At 35.9% G+C, this 13,123-nt stretch overlaps 2 protein-coding genes across 9 annotated transcripts in view; one reads left to right on the top strand and one right to left on the bottom strand.

The window, feature by feature from the left end:
* Window positions 1-4,187, top strand: part of CEP70 (centrosomal protein 70) — a 77,414-nt gene extending 73,227 nt beyond the window's left edge. For all 8 annotated transcript variants that reach the window (XM_061167695.1, XM_061167696.1, XM_061167688.1 and 5 more), the window contains 2 exons: window positions 994-1,073; window positions 3,456-4,187. In XM_061167695.1, coding sequence (XP_061023678.1) covers window positions 994-1,073; window positions 3,456-3,517 — 142 coding nt within the window. In that variant the 3' untranslated portion in view covers window positions 3,518-4,187. The remainder of the gene's footprint in view (window positions 1-993; window positions 1,074-3,455) is intronic.
* ESYT3 (extended synaptotagmin 3) overlaps window positions 1-13,123 on the bottom strand; it is an 88,135-nt gene that overhangs the window by 21,117 nt on the left and 53,895 nt on the right. The gene's annotated exons all lie outside the window — the stretch shown is intronic.

Genomic DNA, 13,123 nt, shown 5'->3' with positions numbered 1-13,123 from the left:
TTACCTTTCCTGTTTGGAATAGCATTTTTAAAAATAATCTCACACCTTAGGAATGGAGAGAATATCAAATATTTTCAAGATAAAAGTAGATTCTGGGGTCTGTAGGTCTACATAGGGTGGATCAGGACTCCAGCATTTTTGCTATAATCTTTTTCCCAAGGGAAATTATAATTGGAGAAAGTCAAACTTTGTCAGCAACTTCATGTTAATTCAGAATATATAAATAAGTCCAATTTTTAGCAGATTACCATAGATCACTGAATAATCACTAAGAGTATGTGCATTATTTGATAAGATAATAAGGATTTCTTTTTTATTTTTATTTTTTCCATTTACTTTTATTAGTTGGAGGCTAATTACTTTACAATATTGTAGTGGTAGGGATTTCTTTTTTAAAGCTAGGCATCTCCAACATAAAATCTAATTTTTTTTTAATGTCAAACGTTGTAGCTGTACTCTTCCTCCCTCCTCCCTCAGATTTTATACCACATCATAAGGGAAGTATATGTTCCATACGTTCTGCAAGTTTTCCAAGAGGAACCCTAACCTAATCTGACACTTGAGGTTTCTGATACTTGATGATTTTAAGAGGAACGTATGTCTCACTATTGGTATTTTTCTCCTTCCCAGTTTTACAGATTACTGATACTTATTCTTAATGTTTAATAGAATACAGGATATGAAAGTCAATTATTTTTAGAAAACATGGTCTCTTAAAGACTCCTTAAGCTAAATGGAAAGTTCCCATATTAGAAATGTTAGATAGATTTAACCTTAGAACAGATGATTATACTGCTAGTAGATTTTTTTGTTTTGTTTTAGAAAAGTATTACTAGATGAACAAAGAGAAGGAAAGATTGCAGTAAATAATCATTAAATTTGTATTTAAATTAGCAGGACAGTTTCTTTCTGTTTTGAAATGTTCTATGTCCAATCAAATGTAAGAATCCTAAGTCAGAAATTTAGTATAAATTGTGCTTTTTTTTTTTAAAGCATTATCCGCAAATTGGAAGAACATGAGGAATTTTTCCCAGCATTTCAGGCATTTACTAATGATCTACTCAAAATCTTAGGTAAGATTTTTGTCAGAGGTGGATTTTGAGTCTCAGGATGTCATTGGGTTTGAGGAAAGAGTTTTCCTTAGTCACTGTATTAGTGTTTTTACCTAGAGTGGTAGAAAGTGTCTGGAAACCACTAATAGTTCTGAAAACAAACTTCTAACTTGCAGTTAAAGTTGATTGGGGTTAATCTACAAAACAACAGAGAAACACATATTCTTTAAGGAGCTGGGGGCTGCCTTTGTATTAGGACCTTAAAATGAGAAATGATGTTATTCTGGCTAGGCCCACTCTAAGCCTGACTGTCATTGGATAATGAGAAATGTCTGTAGAATTTATGACCTTGATAGGTGTCTTTTTAATTTTTCTTCTTCCTCCTCCTCCTTTTCTTTTCTTTTTTTAAAAAAGATAGTTCCTACCTACTCTTTTTTTAAAATTTAATTTCCTCAGATGATGAGAAATAATATAAACATCTGTAGAAAGGAGATAAGTTTATAAGTTTGTGGAAGGGAAGAGACACATTCTCACTCTTGGTCAGATTGAGGGCTTTAAGGGGAAAAAAATGTAATTAGCTTAGGAATCATAGGCAAAATAAAAACCCACATCACTTACTTTAAGTGTGATTTATTATGGCTATAAAAATCATTAATCTTACCATTAAGAACACTTTTTAGGGAATTCCTGATGGTCCAGTGGCTAGGACTATGTGTGTTCACTGTTGAGAGTGTAGGTTCATCCTCGGTAGGGGAACTAAGATTCTCCAAAACCCAACAAAACAAAATCACTTTTTATTTTTAAAAAGGTTACAGTGATTTATTTACTTCATTAATTCATTATGATTAATGAATTTTTTTTCTGTGTAGCTCATTTGAAATTGAAAGTTTTTTTTTTTGTTTTTTAAAGAATGACTCTTTGACATAGGAAATTAAATTAGAAGAGGAGATAAGGTTTGGTAGAAGATAAAGGAATGAGTAAGTTAAAATTTGGTAAGAAGATGAGTAAATGAAAGGCATATCTGACTGGAGTATATAGCTTAGTTGAACATACATTTTTGTGGCCAATTTTATGTAGACTGGAAGCAACGGAGACAGTGAGTGTACTTTATTCATGCTCATACCTTTGAAAAGATCATGGCAAGGGAAGACATAATTTGAAAGTTTAACTTGAGATTTGAAAATATAGAAATGTATTTATTGCCTTGTATCTCAAAGAGCTTTGTTTCCTGCAATATGATTTTACTTGCTTTGAGGTAGCGATTAACAGTGAGTTTCTTGTCATTAAAAAACATTTTACTAGGTGTGCTAGTAACACTAATTTCATAATCCTTGTATAGATACTTCCTCTCAAATATAATACTCAGCATGGTTCATGTGAGATCATTTGCTTTAATATACAGTGTTCATGTGCTGTTCGGTCACAGTTGAAATTCTGGAATAAATATTAACATTTCAGAAGTTACATCAGTTTTGGCAAACATGACTATTTTTATTATTACTAGATGCGAGGTGGCTTAGTGATAAAGAATCCACCTGTCAGTGCTGGAGATGGGGGTTCGATCCCTGGGTTGGGAAGATCCCCTGGAGAAGGAAATGGCAACCCACTCCAGTATTCTTGCCTGGGAAGTCCCATGGACAGAGGAGCCTGGAGGGCTACAGTCCATGGGGTCGCAGAGTCAGATACAACTTAGCAACTAAACAACAAACAACAACAACAACAACAGATGTCATATTATGCATCTAGAACTACAGAGTGGATTACTGAATATCAGGTATGGCGAAGGACTTCCTTTTTTCCTCATGTAAGTGGTGTGATTAGTTGAGAAAATTCTCCTATCAACCAAGGTTCTTCTCTGTGAGGTTTATTTATAAGGCAGATTTCTTTCCTAGGGAGAAAACAGGTGTGATTTTAGAATGCAGATCGTGGAATAACTTGATCTTTGTACCTTACTTACTACAGTGTAATTCTCAGCTGTGGATTTGCTCTTGTTCTTTTCCTTTCATGTATCATCTGTGTTCCGACAGAAGAGATCCCTAAGTCTTTAGATGGAGGCCCAGGAAAGAGAAAGGGCCTCTCCTAGGGATTTCACCATGTAAGCTCACCCATATATTAGTTAAAGAGGCAGTAACATAATGTCATAAATATGGTGAGTAGGAACTGTTGTTAAGAGCACACTGCTAATGAGATTAATATCAGAGTCAGAAGATGCTTTTGTAGGTAGCTTTTACAAACAAATGTCCTGTGAATCAGTGATACACTTTTAGAGAAGAATTTCATGTGCTTGAAAGCACTAGTGATGTTGCCTTTGTGTTTGAGGTTTGCCTTTGCACAGAGATTATCATTTCATCTGAGCCTAACACTGGATGAAGCTACTGTTTTATTATTGTTTTTCTGTTACAGAAATTGATGACTTGGATGCCATTGTACCTGCAGTAAGGAAATTAAAAATACTTTCATACTGAAAACAAATCAAATCATTTTTACTGTGTAAATTGCATTCTTAACATCCTAAGTATTTTGTAGGCTTGATCTTACTCTGAGACATGGGTTATAAAATGTATTTACCCCAAAATTTACCCCCTTCTTTCTATTGAGGCCTCATCTGTATAATTTTTATTGACTTTGAGATTCTTTTATAGAAAACAATTGCTAAGTTTAATTAATAAATTAACTTTAGATCCTTGAATAATTCTTAAGCAGTTCTTGAGTACTTAAAATTTAAGATTGTTTTAAAGTACAGTGTGTGAATAAGAGAGAAACTCAGGGAGAGATAATGCAAGTAATAGAAAGGTTGCATTTAAGTTCAGAGTTTAGTGACGTTTTTGGTTCTAGGAACAAGGAATGCCAATGTCTGTCTTTATCCAACCAGCAGGAAGCTATTGCTTTCCTGGCAAGGAAATGGCACATTCTGTTAAGATATCTCTCATAACATTTGCCCTTTCAGAGCAGAAGGAACAAAAGAAAGAAGGAAAAAAAATTTTTCCTGTTAGGATAGGAAAGGATTATGAGGTAAAATAGACGAGTAGGTGTTAAGTCTCTCATTTTAAAAAGTGTCTTTTTTACTATCTTCATGTGATGTACCTTTTATAAGGGCATGAAATCTTAAATAAAATTTTGTAAAGAATTTCCAAATGTAAGTGTTCTCAGTGACTTCTTTGTATTCCTCACAAACAATGAGTCATATTCTCTTACTAGTCTGAGCCTTCCTTGGGCAACTGGTTCACCCTTGCTACATTTTCTGTAAGAGTAGCTTTCTTGCCACTTTCTACATATTCTCTGTTCTCAGTATTCATTCTGATTTTCTTAAAGGATAACTGTTCTGCTTCACATCCACGAGTACAGATCACTTTGGATTGCTGCTGCTCCCTTACTCTCTACCCCCACTTTTATAACTTCTCAGTTATTCTTGTTCATTGTCATATAGAATACTGTAAAGATTTCCAGGAAGCAGCATAGTGGAATGCAGAGAATAAATGTCAAAATATAAGCACTCAGATCCTTAGTGGGGTGACCATAGGGATTAGAAGTAAGGTAATATCTTGGGTTTTTTTTAGATTTAGAATTCTTTGTTTTGTTTGCCTGCAATTACATTTCTTAACACTAGCCCACGATTTGTGAAAAAACTTGTGTCTTTGAGGGCTGGGTAGAAAAAGTATTTGGATATTCAGTAATATACATGCTCTTAGTTAATTAGAACTCCAAGAAATTTATTGTGAGCCAGTTTGGAAATCCAGTGACTTTTGAAAGGAAGAAATATAATTTTTTTAATTGCAGCATAGTTGATTTACAATTGTGTTAGTTTCTGGTGTAGCAAAATGATTCAGTTTTATGTGTGTGTTTGTATGTGTATACACATATTCTTTTTCATCTTCTTTCCCATTGTGGTTTATTATGGGCTTCCTTGGTAGCTCAGATGGTAAAGAATCTGCCTGCAATGTGGGAGACCTGGGTTTGATCTCTGGATTGGGAGGATTCCCTGGAGGAGGGCATGGCAACCCACTCCAGTATTCTTGCCTGGAGAATCCACCAGGACAAAGGAGCCTGGCAGACTACAATTCATGGGGTTGCAAAGACGTGAGTGTTTACAATTATAATAGTTTATTTTATTGTAAAAGTTTATGTAATTTACAATAGTTGATTTACAGTTGTGTTAGTTTCTGGTATAGCAAAATGATTCAGTTTTGTGTGTGTGTGTGTGTGCATGTGTATACACACATTCTTTTTCATATTCTTTTCCATTATGGTTTATTGTAGGACACCAAATATAGTTTCTGTGCTATACAGTAGGACCTTGTTGTTTATCTGTTTTATATATAGTAGTTTGTATCTGCTAATCCCAAACTCTTAATTTATCCTTCCCCTACTCCCTTTTCCCTCTGGTAACCATGAGTTTGTTTTCTGTGTCTGTAAGTCTGTTTCATAAATAAGTTATTTATGTCATATTTTAGAGTTCACATACAAGTGATATCATATGGTATTTGTCTTTCTTTTTCTGACTTACTTCACTTAGTATGATAGTCTCTAGGTCCCTCCATGTTGCTGCAAATTGCATTATTTAATTCTTTTTTATGGCTGAGCAATATTCCATTGTATATATGTACCACATCTTCTCTATGTGTTCCTCTGTTGGTGGGCATTTAGGTTGCTTCCATGTCTTGGCTATTATAAATAGTGCTGGTATGAACATTGGGATGCATGTATCATTTTGAATTATCATTTTCTCTCTATATATGCCCAGGAGTGGAATTGCTGGATCATATGGCAACTCTAATCTTAGTTTTTTAAGGAATCTCCATGCTGTTTTCCATAGCGGCTGCACCAGTTTACATTTCCACCAACAGTGTAGGGAGTTCCCTTTTCTCCACATCCTCTCCAGCGTTTGTTATTTGTAGACTTTTTAATGATGGGCATTCTGACTGGTGTGAGGTGGTACCTGACTGTAGTTTTGATTTGCAGATAAGAAGTATAATTTAAAAATTATTTTATCAGAATTTTGTCAGCTAGTTTAAGAGAGCCTGTGGTTAACTCTTAGTTTAAAACAGGAGTTTTAAAACTCTTCCTCAAAGGCCTAGGCATTTTTTTGAGGGCCACTGAGAGGGATGGTGGCACTACTGGGGAGAACATTAGGCCCTCTCTATCATATCTACTTTTATCCTGGCAATTCTACTTTTATCCAGTTGTAATTATTTAAAGTATAAGTACTGCAACCATTGATTGGCTGTTGATTTTTTACCATTTTATGGATGTATAATTGACATATAATAAATTGTGCATAAACAATTGTTGTTGTTCAGGCGCTCAGTCATGTCTGACTCTCTGCAACCTCATGGACTGTAGCATGCCAGGCTTCCCTGTCCTTCACTGTCTCCTGGAGTTTGCTCAGATTCATGTCCATTGAGTCAGTGATGCCATCCAACCATCTCATCCTCTGTCATCCCCTTCTCCTCCTGCCTTCAATCTTTCCCAGCATCAGGGTCTTTTTCGATAAGTCGGCTCTTCGCATCAGGTGGCCAAAGTATTGGAGGTTCAGCTTCAGCATTAATCCTTCAATGAATATTCAGAGTTGATTTCCTTCAGGATTGACTGGTTTGATCTCCTTGCAGTCCAAGGGACTGTCAGGAGTCTTCTCCAACATGACAGTTTAAAAGCATCAATTCTTTAGCGCTCAACCTTCTTTATAGTCCAACTCACATCCATACATGACTACTGGAAAAAGCATAGCTTTGACTAGATGGACCTTTGTCAGCAAAGCAATATCTCTGCTTTTTAATATGCTGTCTAGGTTTATCATAGCTTTTCTTCCAAGGAGCAAGCGTCTTTTAATTTCATGGCTGCAGTGATTTTGGAGCCCAAAAAAATAAAATCTGTCACTGTTACAATTTGATAAATCCTGATATACATATACATCTGTGAAACCATCAAAATAGTATACCTGTTGTTCCAAGAGTTATTTCTTTGCCCTTCATGACCCCTCCCTATTCCTATCCCTAGGCAATAGCTGATCTGCTTTCCATCATTATAGACATTTGCATGTGACAGGATTTTATATAAATGGAATCATGCCATATGTTCTCATTTTGTCTGGCTTCTTCCACCCAGCATAATTAATTTGTGATTTTTTTGCATGTTGTTGCATTTATTTCCTGTCCATTCCTTTTTATTGCTGTGTAGTATTCTATTGTATGAAGATACCACAATTTGTCTATCCATTCATCTGTTGGTGGAAATTTAGGTTATTTCCAGTTTTTGACTACTACAAATTTCGTAGTAGTGTTCAGGTCTTCATATGGACATATACCTGATATCCATTGACTTGAAAACTGTCATATTTTTGTTTCATTGATACAGGTGGAAGTGTAAATTTGCTTCCTGCTAGTCCTGGTTAAAAATAAAGTATCTGAAAACATGTAGTGTTTCTTATGTTGTCTTTCATTTTTTTTTAGTTGTATTTTACTGTAGTCAGAGAATATGGTCTTTTGGTATTGAATTTTTGGAATTCATTGAGATTTTCTTTGTGACTTTAATCTGATGAATTTCCACATATTCCACTTGTGCTTTAAAAAGTCTAATCTCTAATATATACATATATGTGTGTGTATATATATGTAGTGTTATTAATATATTATTTAAATCAACTTCATTTCTATCATTTTTTTTTGTCCACTTGATTTAGTTTATGGGAAATTCTGAAATCCCTGAACTTGTCAAATTTTGTTTTTTTATAAGTACTTTAAGAAGTACTTTGGCCTGTTTTATAAGTACTTATAAATTCATAGTCAATAATATCTTCTTGATTAATATCTCTTCATTGCTATACATGCTTTTACCTTGAATGTAGTTTTGTCCTTTTAGTTAATAGTTGCTGGATATTCTTTTCCTTTTTTTCTTCTTATTTCACTAATTGTTTTTTATATGTTATAAAATACAACACATATACTAAGTACAGTAAAAACCATAAATTTCAAGTATAATAATGATTATAAAGTGAACACCCATGCAACATCCAAGAAATAGAACATCACCAGCACTCCGAAAGGCCTTCCCCACACGCCATATGTGTCTTCCCCCAAGAGATAATCATTAGCTTGGCTTATGTTAATCATTTACTTGTTTTTTCTTTTTTTTTTTAAATAGTTTTGCCAGTTTTGTGTGTATGCCTAAACCAAGATAGTTGAGTTTTGCTGGTTTTGAGCTTTATAAAAATAGAATCATGCTGTATGTTCTTCTTAATTCTTTTGTTCAACATTATGTTTGTACTATTCATCATATTGTTTTATGTAGGTCCAGGTCATTCATTTTCATTGGTGTCTGGTATTCTTCTATGAATGTTCCATAATCCATTTGTTTGTTGTTCTAGGGGTTGGCATTTGGGTTGCTTCCAGTTCTTGGCTATTGCGAGCTACTGCTGTGAACATTCTTGTACACGTATCCTTGTTCACTTGTGTGCAGGTTTTATAGAATCAATATCTAACAGGCAAAATTGCTGGGTCTAGTACTCTTGCCTGGAAAATCCCATGGACGGAGGAGCCTGGTAGGCTGCAGTCCATGGGGTCACAAAGAGTCGGACACGACTGAGCGACTTCACTTTCACTTTTCACTTTCATGCATTGGAGAAGGAAATGGCAACCCACTCCATTGTTCTTGCCTGGAGAATCCCAGGGACGGGGGAACCTGGTGGGCTGCCGTCTATGGGGTCACATAGAGTTGGCCACGACTGAAGTGACTTGGCAGCAGCAGAGGAAAACACATCTAATGATGTGAATGGATCCTCTGGGGTTATATAGTGTGTGACTTTGATAGATCATATGTATTTTAACTTTAGAAGAAAATGCCAAACTGTTTTCCAGAGTAGTTGTACCAACTTATACTCCCACCATTAATGTTTGAAGGGTCCCCAGTTTTCCATATTTGACCAACTTTTGATGAGTGTTTTTTTTTTTTGCCAGTATAATGTGTAGAGCTCTTAGTGTGACTTTAATGTTTATTTTCCTGATTACTAATGAAGTTAAACATCTTTTCCTTTGTTTCTTTTAGTTTGTAGTTTATTTTTGAAGTGCTTGTATGTGTCTTTGGTGTCTTTTTCTGTTGGACAGTCTGTCTTCCTATTGATTTGTAAGAGTTATTTATATATTCTAGACATGAACTATTTGATGATTACACATGTTGCGAATGCCTTCTTCCATTGTTTCCTCTTTCCTTTTTCCTCTAGTGTCTTTTCATGAACTGAAGAACTTAATTTTAATATAGAGAATATAGTTAAAGATGTAGAGATATAGTCAGTGCTCTTAGTGTCTTATGAAATCTTTCTCTAGTCACAAATTGTAAAGTTACTCTCCTGTGTTATCTTACAGCTGTATAGTTTTGCCTTTCACACTTAGTCTAATATACCTGGAGGTTTTTTTTTTCTTAATGTGGTATAAGTAAAGGACTGTTACCTTTTCTGTTACAGATACCCAGTTGTTTCAGCACTGTTTATTGCAAATCTATTATTTCCCCTCTGCTTATAGTGTTAACTTCTGTCATATATTGAATATCTATATGTGAATGGGTCTGTTACTGGACTGTCTTCTATTCTTCTGGTCCATTTATCTACCCCGCACTAGTATCCTGCTGTCTTCATTATTTTAACTTTAAAATAAACTTTGGTATCCCACCCTTTGTATTTCCATGTGTATTGAGTCTGATTATTAAATTATACACACAGACACACGCACTACATATTGAGATTTTTATTGAACTTTCATTAAACATAGGATCAGTGGGGAAAATCAGAATCTATAATGTTGGATCTTCAAACTCCTACTGTAGCATAGCTCTCCACTTGGTTAGGTTTACTTTAACATTTCCTAATAAAGTTTCATAATTTTCCTGTAGGGATTATTGCTAGATATATTCATAGTATTTGATCTTTATGCATTTATAAGTTGTCTTTTTAAAATTTCATTTCCCACCTGTTTCAGAAATAGAGAACTATAATTGATTTTTGTTTTTTTTGCAAGTGCTCTGGCCTGGTGCACTGGGAAGACCCAGAGGAATCAGGTGGAGAGGGAGGTGGGGGGGGATCGGGATGGGGAATACATGTAAATCCATGGCTGATTCATGTCAATGTATGACAAAAACCACTACAATATTGTAATTAGCCTCCAACTAATAAAAATAAATGAAAAAATATATATATATAATTGATTTTTAAATATTTACTTTGTACTCAACATTCTTGCTGGAAACTCTGATTAACTCTAGCAGTATATCTTTAGATTATTTTGGATTTTTATACTTATGATCATATCATCTGCATATAATAACAATTTTGATCAGATATACCTGTTTTTCCTTACCCAACTACATAGGCTACAATATAAGGCTGAATAGAAGTGGTGATAGGAATCAACCCTTTCTTGTTGCAGATTTCAAAAGGAAGTCTTTTAACGCTTCACCATTAAGCGTGATGTTGGGCTTCCCTGGTAGCTCAGCTGGTAAAGAATCCGCCTGCAAAGCAGGAGACCCCGGTTCAATTCCTGGGTTAGGAAGATCCACAAGAGAAGGGATAGGCTACCCACTCCAGTATTTTTTTTTTTCCCCACTCCAGTATTCTTGGGCTTCCCCCGTGGCTCAGATGGTAAAGAATCTGTCTTCAGTGTCAGAGACCTGGGTTCGATCCCTGGCTTGGGAAGATCCCTGGAGAAGGGGATATCTACTCATCCCAGTATTCTGGCCTAGAGAATTCCATGGACAGAGGAGCCTGGCAGGCTACAGGCCAGGGGGTCCCAAAGAGTCGGACATGACTGAATGACTTTCACTTGCTACCATTACTATAAACAGAAGTCTAAACTATCCTTGGGTTTCTCGTTTTCATCCTTTTACTTTCAACACTTCTGTGTGTTTGGAGTGAACCTCTTGTAAATAACATATAGCTGTACTTTTAATTTTCATGGAATTTGACATTATAGGTTTTAATAGTGCCTTTATGATGATTGTGACTCAGCTGGTAAAGAATCTGCCTGCAATGTGGGAGACCTGGGTTCAATACCTAGTTTGGGAAGATCCCCTAGAGAAGGGAATGGCTACCTACTTCCAGTATTCTGGCCTAGAGAATTCCATGGACTATATATAGTCCATGGTTCGCAAAGAGTTGGACACATCTGAGCAACTTTCACTTCACCTACTATGATTACAAGTATATTTAGAAGTCTTTTGCTTATTTTTGTATTTTTTATTTATCATATTTTTCTATGCTACTTATTTCTTTCCTATTTTTTTGGAGCAGTGTTGAATTTTTATTCTTCACTACTGATTTGGAAGTTTTATATTTCAACTCTCTTGATTTTTCTATTGTTACTCTATATTATTGGTTATCTTAAAAATTTTAATACACACTTAGTCAAGGTCAGGTCAGAAGACAAAAACTACATTGCACAGGTAGCCTAACAGGAAACATTTAAAATAAGAATTGCTGACTAGTAAAAGTAGTTAACTGCTAAAAGGAGACAAAAGAGGACTCTAGGGAGTATGCAGTGGTGACTTCAGAAAGCAGATACTACTTACCTCCAGGGATAAAGGAAAGTGAACAAGAAACTTAAGAGTGCCTTCCCAGGAGGCTGAGATTTAAACCTCTGAGTGGAGGTCTGGCTGCCACAGGAACAGCCAACCCACTTGTGGCAAATAAACTTGCCAGAGGGTGTTGGATGGTGCTGAACCATGAAGATCGTGTTTATGGTTGCAGGGCCCAAGGGCATGAGCCAAGAGTAAACTGTGGCTGGTGCTTAGGTAACGGAGAACAGCCTCCACATGACAGTCAGCTAGCTGCCGTGGGTAACAGCACCTCAGGAGAGGAAGAAAAAGCCCCTTCTTCCCACTCTGGCCTTCAAGTGTCTGCAGTGTCCTCAATTGATAAGCCTGACATCAAGACCCCTGGCAGAGGGGAGGAGGCTGTGGTATTTCTAGTATCAAAGCAGGGCCAAGATGGGTTGATTTGGAGCTGTAAGGTAACTAGTAACTGCCACATACAAAGCTATATTTTAAAATATAAAACTCCCTTAGCTTCTTAAATAAGGACTTAAATACTTTTAACATTCCTCTGAACCAGCTTCATGGCTCTTAGATGTCAGTCTGCAAAACTAGCCCAAAACTGGGCTAGTTTTGCAGACTTTTTAGGTTGCTTGCCTCCTTGTTTAAAATAGTCAAGACTTACTTAGGTTTACCTTACATATTTTACAGATTTCTTTACTCTGTGTTGTTTTCCATAAGCCACTCCTGCCTTATGTTGCATTTTGTTTCTTGCTGAAATACATCCAGTGGCCATTTTTCAATTTGGTATTCCCTTGTGCTTCATATTTAAAAAAATTTTTTTTTGCCTGTGAGCTTCCTTTTAGTGGGAATTATCTGCTGTGGTGGTTCCAAGTGTGTCCTAGATGGGAATCACAACCCTAGGGGCAATTTTGTGGTTGTCCCAGTCAGGGCTTGACATGGTTCCAGGTTCTAAACCCAACTTTCACATTAGTTTCAAGGTTTCCAAACTAAGTCAGTTGTGTGTAACTTCAGACTCCATGTTCCTATAGGAGAGAGTAGCTGATTGTTCACCCATTGCTGACAACCAGTTCCTTGTCCTCATTCTTAGCCATGGTGTTTTTTGAGGACAAAACTTTCCAGGCTCCATGTCCCTTACATAGTAGCTTTACCTTCTATCCGGTGCGCTAAAATTCCGGTTCTCTTCAAAACACCCTTTTCAGTTCCTATATGCTACTTTAGATTTTCTCTTTGAACTGTCACTGGAACTTAACCTGTGTTACTTTTTAGTCAATCATGTTTAAAATCATGCTTAAAATTTATGGTTTAATTAGATTTTCTGTGTGTTTGGACTACCGGAAGGATAGGTTTTCACTTGTCTGCTTTGTCTGCCATTTTGCTCAGTAGTTGTTTTAGGGTGGCTAATATTCAGGAAATGATATATGATACATTCCATTTATTCCTCTGGTACTTTATCGTTTCAAAGAACTTGTCTGTTTAGTGAACATTACAATGCCACTGTGAGGTAGATAGGACAGGCATCAATTGTCCTACTTTATAAT

Source organism: Dama dama, chromosome 19 (assembly GCF_033118175.1).
Source record: "Dama dama isolate Ldn47 chromosome 19, ASM3311817v1, whole genome shotgun sequence".
Lineage (NCBI taxonomy): Eukaryota > Metazoa > Chordata > Mammalia > Artiodactyla > Cervidae > Dama > Dama dama.
The sequence above is the reverse complement of the archived record's forward strand: the minus strand, read 5'-3'. Positions and strand labels throughout refer to the sequence as shown.